Source organism: Chlorocebus sabaeus, chromosome 6 (assembly GCF_047675955.1).
Source record: "Chlorocebus sabaeus isolate Y175 chromosome 6, mChlSab1.0.hap1, whole genome shotgun sequence".
Classification (NCBI taxonomy): Eukaryota; Metazoa; Chordata; class Mammalia; order Primates; family Cercopithecidae; genus Chlorocebus; species Chlorocebus sabaeus.
The window spans coordinates 46,801,226-46,817,908 of record NC_132909.1 but is presented as its reverse complement, the minus strand read 5'-3'; the positions used below and the strand labels follow the sequence as shown (position 1 = coordinate 46,817,908).

The 16,683-nt window shown below is 50.9% G+C and overlaps 2 protein-coding genes across 2 annotated transcripts in view; both read left to right on the top strand.

Moving 5' to 3' along the window:
- Positions 1–1,504: 1,504 nt before the first annotated feature.
- FAM32A (family with sequence similarity 32 member A) lies at positions 1,505–8,130 on the top strand. The gene is made up of 4 exons (XM_007995635.3): positions 1,505–1,631; positions 1,739–1,880; positions 6,631–6,684; positions 6,998–8,130. The coding sequence occupies exons 1-4, from the start codon at positions 1,558–1,560 to the stop codon at positions 7,064–7,066; spliced, it is 339 nt and encodes a 112-aa protein (XP_007993826.1). The 5' UTR covers positions 1,505–1,557; the 3' UTR covers positions 7,067–8,130.
- A 7,343-nt stretch (positions 8,131–15,473) lies between these two features.
- Positions 15,474–16,683, top strand: part of AP1M1 (adaptor related protein complex 1 subunit mu 1) — a 39,160-nt gene continuing 37,950 nt past the window's right edge. The window contains exon 1 of the mRNA XM_007995638.3: positions 15,474–15,632. Within this exon, the coding sequence (XP_007993829.1) occupies positions 15,591–15,632 (42 nt within the window). The 5' untranslated portion in view covers positions 15,474–15,590. The remainder of the gene's footprint in view (positions 15,633–16,683) is intronic.

Sequence of the window (16,683 nt, the reverse complement as noted above, 5' to 3'; positions counted from 1 at the left end):
AAAAGAAAGAAAGGGCCAGGGGTGGTGGCTCATAGCTGTAATTCTAGTGCTTCAGCAGGACTGCTTGAGGACAGGAGTTTGAGACCAACCTGGACAACACAGCAATACCCTATTCCCTATTGATTTGTTGTTTTGTGGGTTTTTTCATTTGTTTGGTTTTTGTTTTCTGAAATGGAGTCTTTGTCTGTTGACCAGGCTGGAGTGCAGTGGTGCAATTGAGGCTCACTGCAACCTCTTCCTCCTGGGTTCAAGTGATTCTCCTGCCTCAGCCTACCAAGTAGCTGGGACTACAGGCCCATGTTACCATGCCTAGCTAATTTTGGGTTTTTGTTTGTTTTTGTTTTTTTAGTAGAGACAGGATTTCGCCATGTTGGCCAAGCTGGTCTCGAACTCCTGACCTCGTGTGAACCGCCTACCTTGGTCTCCCAAAGTGCTGATTTAAATATATATAATTTGTGTTTGTTTTGTTGTTGTTTTGTTTTGTTTTGTTTTTGAGATGGAGTCTGTTGCCCAGGCTGGAGTGCAGTGGTGTGATTTCAGCTGACTGCAACCTCCGCCTCCCGGGTTCAAGCGATTCTCCTGCCTCAGCCTCCCAAGTAGCTGGGACTACAGGCGCATGCCACCACGCCCAGCCAATTTTTTGTATTTTTAATAGAGACGGGGTTTCATGCTGTTAGCCAGAATGGTCTCGATCTCCTGACCTCGTGATCCGCCCACCTCGTTCTCCCAAAGTGCTGGGATTACAGGGGTGAGCCACTGCGCCCGGCATAAAATAGATTTTTAATTATTTTAACATACCACCAACCTTGTCACATAATATTGTCATTTACCTAAAGCTGAAAAATTAATGAATACTGATTAGGTTTACAAAAGTAGGCCCAGCTATCCATTGAACGCTCAAAATATGGCAATAAAAGAGAACGGGGACGGCGCGCGTGGCTCAGGCCTGTGACGCCTGCGCTTTGGAAGGCTGAAGGCGGATCGCTTGAACCCAGGAGTTCGAGACCAGCCTAGAAAATATAGCGAGATCCCATCTCGACAAAAAAAAAATTAAATGAAAATATTAGCCGCGCTCAGCGGCGCCCGTCTGTAGTCCCCAGCTACTAGGGAGGCTGAGGCGGGAGGATCTCTTGAGCCCAGGAGTTCAAGGCTGCAGTAAGCTACGATCGCGCCACTCCACTCCAGCCTAGGCAACAGACCAAGACCGTGTCTCTAAAAAAGAAAAAAAAAAAAATCAAAGAGAGAGAATAGGTCACCCAAAAGTGCGCAAAACCCTCAAAAATGGGTTGGGTTTCCGTCACCCTCTCTGAAGAACTGAAGACCGGAAGTGGGCGCCAATTTCGGAAGTGTGGCAGCAGACAGGATGCGGAGGGCCCTCCCTCGCTTGGCTCGCTGTCCCGCCCACTACCCGGAAGTGTGGCCCAACTCCAGGACTAAGAGCGCATGCTCACCTTGTAGCTCAGCCAATCAAAGAGAAGTGAGGCGGGCATTCGGGAGGAAATAGTGTTTGCAAACAGGAAGTGTGGCAGTACATCTGCCGAACCACCGGAGAGTGTTATGGAGGCCTACGAGCAGGTCCAAAAGGGACCCCTGAAGCTGAAAGGCGTCGCAGAGCTGGGAGTGACCAAGCGGTGAGGCCCGAGGGCCCGCGGGATTCCGTCTTCACTCCCCTTAGACCTTATCTCTGGACCCCTGGCCCTGATCCTCTGACCCGTCCCCTCCTCATGTCTTTTTCCAGGAAGAAGAAAAAGAAGGACAAAGACAAAGCGAAACTCCTGGAAGCAATGGGAACGAGCAAAAAGAACGAGGAGGAGAAGCGGCGCGGCCTGGACAAGCGGACCCCGGCCCAGGCGGCCTTCGAGAAAATGCAGGAGAAGCGGGTGAGCAAAAGCAGAAGGCGGCGAGGAGGGCGGGGACACCCGGCGCCGGGAGACTTGAAATTGGGGTCAGGGCTGGGGCGCTCGGAGAGCAGGGGAGCAGTCAGAGGAGACCTTAATTACGGGGAGATGATGCTGTGCGTGAGTGAGAGAAGAGTCGCCCTCTGCCGGGGGAGCGCCAAGGATGAGAAGACCCCGCGGGCCCTAGTGGGCAGCAGAGGGGAGAGCTAGAACTGGCGTTGAGAGAAGACCAGAGCTGGAGACCCGGGTTTGGATTCCAGTGCTGTGGCTCAATTGCCCTGCGACACTAGGCTAGTGACTTTCTTATTTCCGTGCCTCAGTTTACTTCTCTGTAGGAGTCAGGATAGTAATTTATTCTAAGAGGGTTGGGAACTCGGGAGGAAGTCATGAAAGTAAAAGGCAGTGCGTAAATGCTCAGTGGATGCCAGCTCTTGATATTAAATGGCCATGCTCACCGCTCGAAGTCACTACAAAGTTTGTTTCCAAGACAACTTTGTTTGGCAGATTCAAACATGTTGTTTATATTTATTTATTTATTTATTTTTGGTGGGGTCGGAGCACTGCAGCCTCTGCCTCCCGGGTTCAAGCAATTCGCCTGCCTCAGCCTCCGGAGTAGCTGGGATTGCAGGCGCCCACCACCACACCCGGCTAATTTTTGTATTTTTAGTAGAGTCGTGGTTTCACCATGTTGGCCAGGCTGGCTAATCTCGAACTTATAATCTGAAGTGATCCGCCCGCCTCAGCCTCCCAAAGTGCTGGGATTACAGGCGTGAGCCACTGCACGCAGTCTCAGCTGTTGATGTTGAATGGCCATGCCCGTGACGACTTTGTTTGTATTGTATTTAAGGCTCCAATAAATTATTGCTTCTTGATATTAAGTACAATAAATGTGTGCAGTGGAGAACAGAAGAGTTCATAGTAAGATAGATAAACTGTGTCCATTATGCTAGGGAGACAGAATAATCAGTGCAGGTCAGTGATTCTCAACTGGGGGTAGTCTCCACCCCACAAACCCCCACCGCTAAGCACATGTGGCAATGTCTGGAGACATTTTTGGTTCTCAACTGGGTTGGGGTGGGGACTACTGGCAACAGTGGCTAGAGGCCAGGGATGATCCTTCACACCCCTGTAATACACAGGACAACCTGCTGAAGCAAAGAATGATCCGGCTCCAAATATCAGTAGCACTGAGGCTGAGAAACCCAAACCCTGGTCTAGGTGATTCTGTACGGTGACACTGGGGAAAATGGACACTGGGGACACTGGGATAATTAACTCCTTAATCCCAGGTCTAATTCAGGCATACAGAAAACACATGGGTGCACTACCTGTGGCAAGACAGACCTGAGTTTGACTCTGCCTCTACCACGAATTAGTGGTGTAACTCTGGGCAAGCCAGTGACTGTTTAGTTAAAGTAGCAGTAAAGTCACCCTCACAGGGTTGTGGTAAGGATTTAACAAGTCAGGTGGGCGGATCACGAAGTCAGGAGTTCAAGACCAGCCTGGCCAACATGGTGAAACCCTGTCTCTACTGAAAATAAAAAAAATTAGCCAGACGTGGTGGTGCACGCCTGTAATCCCAGCTACTTGGGAGGAGGCTGAGGCAGAAGAATTGCTTGAACCAGCACCTGGGAGGCAGAGGTTGCAGTGAGCTGAGATCACGTCACTGCACTCCAGGCCGGCAACAGAGTGAGACTCCATCTCAGCGAGACTGAGTCTCGCTCTGTCACCCAGGCTGGAATGCAGTGGCTCGATCTTGGCTCACTGTAACCTCCGCCTCCTGGGTTCAAGCTCTCCTGCCTCAGCTGGGATTACAGGCACCTGCCACCACGCCCGGCTTATTTTTTTGTATTTTTAGTAGAGATGGGGTTTCACCATGTTAGCCAGGCTGTTCTTGAACCCCTGACCTCAGGTGATCCACCTGCCTCGGCCTCCCAAAGTGCTGGGATTACAGGTGTGAGTCACCATGCCCGGCCTTTTTTAAATTTTTTGAAACAAAGCCTTGCTCTGTTGCCCAGGCTGGAGTACAGTGGTGCGATCTCGGCTCACTGCAGTCTCTGCCTCCTGAGTTCAAGCGATTCTCCTGCCTTAGCCTCCCAAGTAGCTGGGACTACAGGTGCCCGCCACCATGCCCAGCTAATTTTTGTATTTTTAGTAGAGATGGGGCTTCACCATGTTGGCCAGGCTGGTCTCGCTCTCCTGACCTCAAGTGATTCGCCCGCCTCGGCCTCCCAAAGTGCTGGGATTGCAAGCGTGAGCCACCATGCCTGACCAAGTGAATGCATTTCTGTCCCTTCTAACCCTGAGGCTGTAGTCAGAGGCAGGGCTGAGATTTTATTGCTGGGGCCAGAATGAGAGACTGATGCAGCTATCAAGAGACGAATAATGGGAGTTCAGAGTAGAGCAGTTGTGATGGAGTCAGTGGAAGGTAACAGGTTTGGAATAGGTTTTCAAGGATGAATTCAGGGTTAGCTGTTGGGTTGGATATAAGCTGGGAAAGAAAGAAGAGTCAAGGGTGACCAAGACTTTGGGCTGGGCACTTTGATGAATGAAGGTGCTGTTTACTGGGGTGGGAAGGATTGCAGATAAAGCAAGTTTTCTGGAGTGGGAGTTGAGGGAGGGGAAACCAAAGCTATAGTTTTAAAGAAGGTAAATGCAGTGCCCCGGCAGAAATCCAAGTGGAGTCAGCCAGGCATGGTGGCTCATGCCTGTAATCCCAACATTGTGGGAGGCCGATGTGGGAAGATCACTTGAGCCCGGGAGTTCGAGACTAGCCTGGGCAACATAGCGATACCCTGTATCTGCAAAAACTAAAATATTAGCTGGGTGTCACGCCTGTGGGCACAGTCCAGCCAGGTGCCTGGCCTTGTGTGGCAGCTGGACCAGTCAGTGTGGCTTCTCACAAGGAGACACAGGCTTCGGCTGGGCTCGCAGCAGCAGGAAGAGGGACAGAGATGAGCAGGGTGCTCGCCTTCGAGGGAGAATCAGCCAGGTGACGGCTGACTGGACACAGAAGGAGGTGAGGAGGGAATGAAGGAGAAGAGAGGGGACAGAGAGGAGCAGCCAGGTGGCCCCTACCAATAATATCTCATGATGCTCTGGGTTGACTGGGCTCAGCAGGGTCTGACCTCACTTGGAGTCTGGTGCGGTCAGATGGCAGCTGGGCCTGGAGTCTCTGAAGGCGCCTCTGGGCTGCAGCATCTAAGATGGCTTTGCCGCCATATAGCTGGTGCCTCAGTGCTTTTTTTTTTTTTTTGAGAAAAAGTCTCGTTCTGTCGCCCAGGCTCCAGGCTGGAGTGCAATGGCACTATCTCAGCTCGCTGCAACCTCCACATCCCAGGTTCAAGCTATTCTCCTGACTCAGCCTCCCAAGTAGCCAGGACTACAGGGACGTGCCACCAAACCCGGCTAATGTTTGTATTTTAGTAGAGATGAGGTTTTACCATGTTGGCCAGGCTGGTCTAGAACTCCTGACCTCAAGTGATCCTCCCGCCTCAGCCTCCCAAAGGGCTGGCATTACAGACGTGAGCCGCCGTGCCCCACCTGTCAGTGCTGCTTTCGTGGCCTCTTCCTTCATGTCATCTCATCCTCCAGGTCCTTTCTTTCCAGCAGGGCCATCAGACTTCCTACACAGCAACTGGCTTCCAAGGGCACAAAGCTAACGCTGCCAGGTCTTATGCATGGACCCAGAACTGGTACTGCATTCCTTTGAGTTAACTGAGTCCACGGCCAGGTCAGAGTCAGCGTGGCATGAGGACTGTAAGATGGATGAGTCATAGGCAGCACGGTTCATAGGGCCACCAGAGTGGGCCACAGTCACCCAGCCAGAAGCGTAAAGCCAGGTGTGGCCTCAGATCTGTCTGGCTTTATATCCCACACTCCCAACTCTTTTTTTTTTTTTTTTGGACAGGGTTTCTCTCACTCTGTCGCCCAGGCTGGAGTGCATTGGTGTGATCATAGCTCACTGCAGCCTCAACCTCCTGGGTCAAGCAATCCTCTCACCCCAGCCTTTCGAGTAGCTGGGACCATAGACGCGTACCACCACAATCAGCTGATTTTTTGTAGAGTTGGGGTCTCCTTATGTTGCCCAGGCTAGTCTTAAACTCCTAAGCTCAAGCGGTCCTCCTTCCTTAGCCTCCCAAAGTGCTGGGATTACAGGCATGAGCCACTGCGCCCAGCCCACACTCCCAGCTGCTACCAAATACTGACCTTTGCAGCTGTCGTTGAGTGTTTGAAGTGAGGATCAGAGCAGGTCACGGTGCAGGAGGCATATTTCAGAATAACCCTAGGGACGGTGATCCTGGTCTTGTAGCCCTAACATCAGGATGGGAAGTGTCACTTGAGTACCTGCTCTGTGTCGGGTCCTTTACCTCTCTCTTTCTCATCATTCCTCAAACCCGCTCTGGGACTTTGTTTTCTTCCAAACTGGGAGTGCTAACAGCCATGTCGGGATGCAGGAAGCATGCCAACAGCTCCCAGCAGAGGCTGCTCATGGGTACACGCTCAGGCATTGCCGGTTCATTTCCTGCCACTCACGAAGCTGGCAACTGACCTGGGTTCCCTGTTGGACCAGCCTGGTTGGAGTTGAGGGAGGGGGACAAGACACACAGCCTGAAACCTCCAGCTGTTCTAAACGTGGGAGCCAGGCTGGCTGGGGCTCCATCTTCCATCCCACGTCGGCCTGGGCTGTGTTGAGCCTGTAAACTCACCTCCGTGTCTTTTCTGTCTCCAGCAAATGGAAAGGATCCTAAAGAAGGCATCCAAAACCCACAAACAGAGAGTGGAGGTGAGTTGCCGTGTCCAGTTGGGGAGACTGAGCCATTCAGGGTCCCAGCTGGGCCCAGAGGCTAACAGCCTGGCAGAGGGAGCCATTGGCATGTTGACGAGAAGGGAAGTTTACCTAACAGACGTGACACTTCCCCAGGGTTCTTCAAAGGGGAGCCCAGGGTTCAGGAGTCTGTAAAACCTGGCAGGGTGAGTTTGAGAGGACGGGGCTCAGGAGAGATAGGATGTGGGAGAGGTGGTGCTTGGCAGTGCCATTTCCCCCAGCACCCAACTTGGGTCTGCGCTGACACCAGCCTTGTACTCCACTTTCCCAGGACTTCAACCGACACCTGGACACACTCACGGAGCATTATGACATTCCCAAAGTCAGCTGGACGAAGTAGCCACCTGCCCCGGTATGGAGCAGCATCGAGGATTCACAAAAGGCCACCCTGGGGTTGTGTGTGTTTCCTTTGGTATATTCTAGAAACATGGCTTTACACACACCCTTGCATCTTCTGCTACAGACTGCTTTTCGAAGCTGTGTACCCTCATTCTGGAACTTGATTAAAGTAAGATTGTCCTTGTACTCCGTTTAGGCTTCTTGGCAACGTACAGAAGATACACCCTTTTCGTTTGGATGGAAAGTTTCTAAGTTTATCCAGAGGTAAAGCCCATTGTGTGTCTGTGCCATGTAAAAATGTTTTCACCCCTGAGTTGCATCTAACACTCTGAGGCCAGCCAGCTGTCTTCTCCTGGATGAGACAGACTCCAGAGGATAAAGAGCTAGCGCCATGGTGGCCTACAGTGTGCAGAGCCCCACAGGATCCAGCGTGGGCGCCCTTCCAAGCTTCCTGTAGCTTCGGGCCTATGCTGTGCCCCGCAGGCCCCAGGGAAGTCACTTGCAACTCTGTGGCCTTCAGACTTCCTCCTCAGCCACCTGGCCACTGAGACAGTGCAGCCTGGGCAGCAGAATGGACACACCTTGTTCCTTTCTGAGTCCGTTCCCCAAAACCCTCCTTCCAGGTACTTCTAATGGGTGTTTCCATAGCAGACGTTGCTAATGCATCACAGCGTTCTCTGAAATGAAACCCAGACACAGCCTGCCTCTCAATCCTCAGCTGGGGGCTGCTAGCAGCCTCTTGTATTTACTCAGAGTAAATCACACGGATCCTGTTTGGCATTCCTACCCTACGGACACCTCAGGGGTAACAGGACCAGGGCAGAGCCCCAGTACAAACATGCAAGGCTGCGGTCAAATGGGAGGGCCCAGGTGTTCGTGTTGGAGGGCTGGGATCTTGTAGGGCCTATGCGTCCTGGTTGAGGATCAAACCACATATGCTATTGGGAGAAACGATCTCTGTCAACATAGATACTGAAAGAATAATGAAGGCAGAAGAGAAAAACCAAGTGTGGAGTTTGGGGTTGTCCTGTGTAAATTACACAATAAAGCAAAAGCCAGTTATAAGTCTGAGTGTCGTCATCTTTTTTTTTTTTTTTCAGACAGAGTCTCACTCTCGCCCAGGCTGGAGTGCAGTGGCATAATCTCAGTTCACTGCAACCTTCACTTACCAGGTTCAAGTGATTCTCCTGCCTCAGGCTCCCAAGTAGCTGGGACTACAGGCGACCGCGACCATGCCTGGCTAATTATTGTATTTTTAGTAGAAATGGGGTTTCTTCATATTGGCCAGGTTGGTCTCGAACTCCTGACCTCAAGTGATCTGCCCGTCTCAGCCTCCCAAAGTGCTGAATGTCCTCTTTTTTTTTTTTTTTTTTTTTTTTTTGAGACGGATTCTCATTCTGTCGCCCAGGCTGGAGTGCAGTGGCCGGATCTCAGCTCACTGCAAGCTCCACCTCCCGGGTTTACACCATTCTCCTGCCTCAGCCTCCCGAGTAAGTGGGACTACAGGCGCCCGCCACCTCGCCCGGCTAGTTTTTTGTATTTTTTAGTGGAGACGGGGTTTCACCGTGTTAGCCAGGATGGTCTCGATCTCCTGACCTCGTGATCCGCCCGTCTCAGCCTCCCAAAGTGCTGGGATTACAGGCTTGAGCCACCACGCCAGGCCCTGCATGTCCTCTTATAGGCTGTTTAATTGTTACCAAAATGTCTTTTGGATTTGTGGCACAGAAAAATATGCATACTGGAAAACGGCAACTCAGTTGGAAAAATTTCAATGGCACATCTGTTCCTGCCTGTGGTTCACACCTAAGAGAGATACACTCTCATTAGCAGCGGCTTTTGCCAGTGATTCTTGCATGGCCTGATGGAAAGACAGTTTCAGACCTTTTCCATCCACAAGCCAGCAGCAGGAGTCTGCATTATGTACTACTGTGGTGGAAACCCTTTATTAGTATAATGGAAAGGTAGTTACTTCAGTTCTTTCCCTGCAGAACAAATGGTTCCAAAAGGCAGTGGCTTAAAACAACAAACATTTATTATTTTATTTTATTTTATTTTTTTGAGATGGAGTCTGGCTCTGTTGCCCAGGCTGCAGTGCAATGATGCAATCTCGGCTCACTGCAACCTCCACCTCCCAGGTTCAAGCGATTCTCCTGCCTCAGCCTCCCAAGCAGCTGAGATTACAGGTGCACACCACCTAATTTTTGTACTTTTAATAGCAATGGGGTTTCACCATTTTGACCAGGATGATTTCGATCTCTTGACCTCGTGATCCACCCGCCTCAGCCTCCCAAAGTGCTGGGATTATAGGCGTGAGCCACCGTGCCTGGCCAAAAATTTATTTATTATCACAACTCTGGGTTCACTGTGCTTGGCTAGAGGATTCTGTTGCACGGAGTGTGGTTCAGTTCACTCGTTTAGTTGCGTTGGCTTTCCTGGGGCCAGAAAGTCCAGGGTGGCGTCTCACCCTCCAGGATCTCCCCCCACATAGCCTATTGCTTTATTATTTTATTTTTATTTTTATTTATTTGTTTTGAGACAGCCTCGCTGTGTTGCCCAGGCTGGAGTGCAGTGGTGCGATCTCAACTCATTGCAACCTCCGCCTCCCTGTTCAAGTGACTCTCCTGCCTCAGCCTCCTGAGTAGCTGGAATTGCAGGCACCCACCACCACACCTGGCTAATTTTTCTATGTTAGTAAAGACAGGGTTTTACCATGTTGGCCACGCTGGTCTCGAACTCCTGACCTCAACTGAGTCCCCCGCCTCGGCCTCCCAAAGTGCTGGGATTACAGACATCAGCCACCACGCCCAGCCTACATAGCCTATTTCAGTGGCCAAAACAAGCCACGTAGCCAAACCTGGAGTCTGGCAGGGAACTCTAGAGTGTGAACACTAGGTGGTGTGGTTTACCGGGATCCAATACCCTAACAGTCCACCACCGCTGTCCTCAAATTTACATTTAGAATCATCTGGGGAGCATTAAAAACCGCCAAGGCCTGGTGCCAGCACAGTGGTACGCACATAAATGTAATCCCAGCCGCTCAGGAGGCTGAGGCCGGAGGGTTGCCCGAGCCCAGGAGTTCAAAGCCAGCCTGGAGAACAGAGATTCTTATTGTGTGTTGGGGGTGTTGTGGCAGGCCAGGTCTCACTAATGCAGGCCTCCAGCCTCCGAAACGACTGTTTCAGTACTGACTGACTGGTTAATTTTTTTTTTTGGAGACGGCTCTTCGCTCTTGTCGCCCAGGCTTGAGTGCAGTGGTGTGATCTCGGCTCACTGCAACCTCTGCCTCCCACATTGAAGCAATTCTCCTGCCTCTCAGCCTCCAGAGTAGCTGGGATTACAGGTACGTGCTACCACGCCCAGCTAATTTTTGTATTTCTAGTAGAGACAGGGTCTCAGTATGTTGGCCAGGCTAGTCTCAAACTCCTGACCTCAGGTGATCCACCTGCCTCGGCCTCCCAAAGTGCTGGGATTACAGGCGTGAACCACCGTGCCCAGCCAAGAGAGGCTTTTGATACTAATTGCCCACTGATTAAGCTCTAGAAGGAATCTGATGAGATGTCAGGACTATGACCTTTTTTTTTTTTTTTTTGAGATGCGGTCTCATTCTGTTGCCCAGGCTGGAGTGCAGTGGTGTGATCATGGCTCACTGCAGCTTTGACCTCTCAGGCTCAAGTGATCCTCCCACCCCAACCTCCTGAGTAGCTGGGATCACAAGTGCACATCACCATACCCTGCTGATTTATTTATTTCTTTATAGAGGCAGGGTCTCCCTATGTTGCCCAAGTCTCAAACTACTGGCCTCAACCTCAAGTGATCCTCCTGCTTTGGCCTCCCAAAGTCTTGGGATTGTGGGCATAAGCCACCAGCCTGGCCACAACTGTGACTTTCTACTGCTAAGGAAGAACATCAAGGTCTGTTCAGCAAGACAGGAACAGAAATAGACACGATATGTAACAAACCCTATTGGACCTAGTCTCATATTTTGCCCAATTTATTGTCATGTTTTAGAGATCTTACTCTGTTGCCCAGGCTGGAGTACAGTGATGCCACCATAGCTCACTGCGGCCTTGACAATCTCCCAGGTTCAAGTGATTCTGCTGTTTCAGCCTCCCAAGTAGCTGGGACTACACGTGCGTACCACCACGCTCAGCTGATTTTTGTATTTTTTATAGAGATGGGGTTTCATCATGTTCCCTAGGCTAGTCTGAAACTCCTGGCTCAAGTGACCCTCTTGTCTCTGCCTCCCAAAGTGCTGGAATTACAAGAGTAAGTCATAGCACCAAGCAACATTTTTTTTTTTTTGAGACTGAGTCTCACTCTGTTGTCCAGGCTGGAGTGCGGTGGTGCAATCTCGGCTCACCACAACCTCTGCCTCCGGAGCTGAAGCAATTCCCCTGCCTCAGCCTCCCAAGAAGCTGGGACTACAGGCCCGCACCACCATGCCCAGCTAATTTTTGTATTTTTTTCTTTTTTTTTTTTTTCAGTAGAGACAGGGTTTCACTATATTGGCCAGGCTAGTCTCGAACTCCTGACCTCATGATCTGCCCACCTCAGCCTCCCAAACTGAACATACCTTTTTTTTTTTTTCTGAGACGGAGTCTCGCTCTGTCGCCCAGGCTGGAGTGCAGTGGCTGGATCTCGGCTCACTGCAAGCTCCGCCTGCCGGGTTCATGCCATTCTCCTGCCTCAGCCTCCCGAGTAGCTGGGACTACAGACGCTCGCCACCTCGCCTGGCTATTTTTTTGTATTTTTTACTAGAGACGGGGTTTCACCGGGTTAGCCAGGATGGTCTTGATCTCCTGACCTCGTGATCCGCCCGTCTCGGCCTCCCAAAGTGCTGGGATTATAGGCTTGTGCCACCGCACCCGGCCGAACATACCTTTTTTAAAGCACAAAACTATACACATTTACTGAGGAAAAACAGGGAATGCCAAAAACTATAAGGCAAAAAGAAAAACCACCTAAGAGAGGTGACCCCTTTCATTGCAGAGTGTTTCCTTCCAGGCTTGCCCTAGGCATTTTGTTTAGATTTTTAAAATCAGTGTCAAGGGGGCTGGAAGGAATTGGATGAATCTTTTGAGGAAACAAAGACTCAAATGTCAAGAGTGCCACCACAGTAAGCACTCTTTACACAGAAACTACTTCTAACCCCCTTTGCTCCACTTATGGAGGTTATTCAGATCACATCTCAATTTCAACTCTGGCATTCAAACTTAATTTGACCTCTGCAATATCTCAGAAAAGACCATACCTATTGTGGGCTGGGCATGGTGGCTCACGCCTATAATCCCAGCACTTTGGGAGGCCGAGGCAGGCAGATCACCTGAGGTCAGGAGTTCGAGACCAGCCTGGCCAACATGGTGAGACCCTGTCTCTAGTAAAAATACACAAATTAGCTGGGCGTGGTGGCGGGCCCCTGTAATCCCAGCTACTCTGGAGGCTGAGGCAGGGGAATCGCTTGAGCCTGGGAGGAGGAGGTTGCCGTGAACCGAGACCATGTCACTGCACTCCAGCCTGGGCGACTGAGTGAGACTCCATATTTAAAAAAAAAAGAAAAGAAAAGAAAGACCATACCTATTGTGATACACCAGGGTTTCTCAAATTTTGTTTCCTATTAGTATCATCTGGGGAGCTTGGAAAAAATTCCAATAACCAGGCCAGGTGCAGTGGCTCACGCCTTTAATCCCAGCACTTTGGGAGGCCAAGGTGAGCAGATCACTTGATCTGAGGTGTTTGAGATCAGCCTGGGCAACATGGGGAAACCCCGTCTGTACAAAAATTGCAAAATTAAGCCTGGCCAATATGGTGAAACCCCATCTTTACTAAAAATTACAAAAAAATGATCCGGGCCTGGTGGCACACATCTGTAGTCCCAGCTACTCAGGAGGCTGAGGTGGGAGGATCTCTTGAACCCAGGAGGCAGAGGTTGCAATGAGCTGCTGAGATCGCGCCACTGCACTCCAGCCTGGGTGACAGAGCGAGACCCTGTTTCAAAAAAAAAAAAAAAAAGCAAAATTAGCTGGCCATGATGACGCACATCTGTAGTCCCAGCTGAGCATTGCTTGAGCCAAGGATGAGGAGGTTGCAGTGAGCTGAGATTGTGCCAGTGCACTCCAGCCTGGTGACAGAATACGACCCTGCCTCAAAAAAAACAGAACAGAAAAGAGAAAAGAAGGCCGGGCGCGGTGGCTTACACCTGTAATCCCAGCACTTTGGGAGGCTGAGGCGGGCAGATCACAAGGTCAAGAGATCAAGACCATCCTGGCCAACATGGTGAAACCCTGTCTCTACTAAAAGTACAAAAATTAGCTGGTCGTGGTAGGCGCGTGTAGTCCTAGCTACTCGGGAGGCTGAGGCAGGAGAATCGCTTGAACCTGGGAGGTAGAGGTTGCAGTGAGCCGAGATCGTGTCACTGCATGCCAGCCTGGTGACAGAGTGAGACTCTGTCTCAAAATTAAAAAATAAAAAGAAAAGAAAAATCTCAATAACCAAACCCCGGCCCAGACCAATTAAAACAGAATCTCTATACGTGGGTTTCAGGCCTCAGTGGTTCTTGTTGTGTGTGTTGTGTTGGGGATGCTTTTGAGACCCCCACTCCTAACCTGTTCCCAGACCAAATTGAGGGTTGGACTTGTATTTCTCACAGCCCAATAATGAGACACAGATGAACTAGGAAGAGTTTTTATTTCTGTAACTGGTTACAGGGAAAAGGCCTGGAGAAAATATTACCAGACCAACTCAAAATTCCAAAGTCTTCCAGAGCTCATATACCTTCTAAGCTATAGGTCTACGTGTAAGTGTGCATTCATTTAAAGACAGAAGTAAGTTATTATAGTCTTTTAACCTATAACTAAGATCTGAGTCCTGAAGACCTTCCTCGAACCTCAGTAAATTTACTTAATCTAAGTGGAGTCCAGGTGCTGGGGTGATTACCCTTATCTTGTCTCCTGCTAAATCATGGAGGTGTGGGGGAGTTCCTTCAAACCCCAGTAAACTTGTTTGTGGAGCCCTGAGGAGCTTCTTCAGACCTCCAATAAAGTTTGTTTAATCCTAAAAGGGTCCTGCTAAGAATTCTTTCATTATCTTGTCATGCTCCAAGGCCCAGGAAAAGCCTAGGCACAATTCTGGGTGGGTTTTGTTACATGCCAGCCTTTGTATAAGGGCACTGGCTCTCTCATCTTTTAATATTTAACTTAACCCTTGTAATTCCAGCACTTTGGGAGGCCGAGGTGGGTGGATCACCTGAGGTCAGGAGTTTGAGACCAGCCTGGCCAACATAGTGAAACCCCGTCTCTACTAAAAATACAAAAATTAGCCGGGCGTGGTGGCATGTGCCTGTAATCACAACCACTTGGGAGGCTGAGAGGCAGGAGAATTGCTTGAACCCGCGAGGCACAGGTTGCAGTGAGCCGAGATCGTGCCATTGCACTCCAGCCTGAGTGACAGAGTGAGTCTCCATCTCAAAAAAAAAAAAAAAAAAAAAAGCAAAAAGCCTCTCTTGGCTGCTTGCTCTGTGCCTTGTGCAAGAATCCTTCCAGCCCAGGATCACTTAGTAGTCCTCAAACATTCTAGTTTGCTTTTCTAGAGGTTCGGTCACATTTCTATCCTAAGCAAAGACTATATAATTACCGAGTTGCAAAAATCATCTTTCCAAACGCCAAAACGGAGATAGGAGGGAAAATAAAAGATGCGAGAGGCAGGCATCCTGGGTAAACCACTCTGATATTGCAGGGTTGGGATCCCCAGGGTACTGTGATGGCTAACTGGAACAGAATGCAGGTATTTCTCCAAAGCCCAAGATTTCATAAAAGCAAATTAGATATGATTCAATGGATTAATCAAGGGCCACCAGTTGCATTACCGACTACTAACTTTGCAGAAATGAAACACGGTACGCTGGGTCAAGGTTCAGTGAGACTGGTTTTCGTAACATTCCAGGCAATAAACAGGCATGCTCATTCACTGATAAACGTTGACAATGACAGGTGGTGACTGTTGATAAGGTTTGATTGCCATTCAGAAAGTTTGTTTGACCTCCTTCCAAGTAACCACGGCCTTACCTCTCCCTTTTGAGCTTATCACAATTGGTGACTGTACACTTGTTTCATAGACTTCCCCACTAGACTGTGAGCTCCATAGGGCTGGGTCCCAGGTCGGTTTCACCACCAGGCTCTCTCGCCTAACTCGGCCAAAGGGAGGCGGTTTTCAGCTGCTCTGGCTCCATAGCTCAGCCTGGCAGCGGCCAGTAGGTGCCCTGATTTGGTCGGCCCCGCCTCCCAGGGCCTTACTTCCGGGATGCTTCAGGCGGGAGCAAGAAACATGGTCACATACAACGTAATGCGCCTGCGCAGAGTCCGTCCTGCGCCTGCGCATTCCTGACAGCTCCTCCCGGACCGGACATAACGGTCCCCGCGCGGCTCCCCGAACCGGAAGTGGAGGTGAGTTGTCGCGGGCGGCGCCCGGCCTTGCTCAACGCCCGGCAGTCCCCACCGTCGCTGCCGCTGCCTAGGCTTCCTGCAGCCACCATGTCTGCTAGCGCCGTCTACGTGCTGGACCTGAAAGGCAAGGTAATGAGGGCTCCCCACCCTCCCTGTTGCCAGGCAACTGGCGGGGGCCTCCGCCCGCGGGGACCCACCCTGTTGCTAGGTAACCGGCTTATGAGCCCCACCCTGGTGTGAGGCAAAGAGGCCGGTAGACCTCACCTGAGAGCCCCACCTTATTTCTGGGTAACCGGGCGGGGGTCTTAAGTGGGTAATCCACGCCCTGTTGCTAGGTAACGCGGTGGGCTGCAGCCACCGCGTTGCCAGGTAACTGACTGCACCGCCCTCTGCCCCCAGGCACCCGGGCCAGAGGCTCTGGGCTCGGTGGAGGACCCAGAAGCGGGGCCGCAGCCGGCCTCGGAGCCAGGCAGGGCATCCAGGGGCTGCGCGACCCTTGGCCGGGGGTGGCGAGGCGTGGCGGGGACTGGGTGCTCTCGAGCCAGTCCCGCCCTCTCAGGGCGTTTCAGCTTCTGTTTATCGTGCACTTTCTCTCAGTAGGAATTTCTCCACGTTCATTGCGATAGTGAGTTACAAGGGTTAGGTGAGGTGGATGGTGATCACGAGTACCATTTTATAGAGGGAGAAACTGAGGCACGGAGAGGTGAAGTAACCTGACCAAGGTCACAATGGTCACAGAGAAGTAGGAAGTCTAGGAGTCCGATCCAGAAGCATTTGTTTATTTAGCTGATATCTGGGGAGCACCTACTAATGCCAGGCAGGATAGTAAGCCTGGGGTCGATTTGTGTTTAGGGATCACGAGGTCAGGAGATCGAGACCATCCTGGCTAACATGGTGAAACCCCGTCTCTACTAAGAAATACAAAAAACTAGCCGGGCGAGGTGGCGGGCGCCTGTAGTCCCAGCTACTCGGGAGGCTGAGGCCGGAGAATGGCGTGAACCCGGGAGGCGGAGCTTGCAGTGAGCTGAGATCTGGCCACTGCACTCCAGCCTGGGCTACAGAGTGAGACTCCGTCTCAAAAAAAAAAAAAAAAAAAAAAAAAAAACAACAATCCGCCTTTTTTTTTTTTCTTTTTGAGATAGTGTCATGCTCAGTCGTCCAGTCTGGAGTGCAGTGGTGC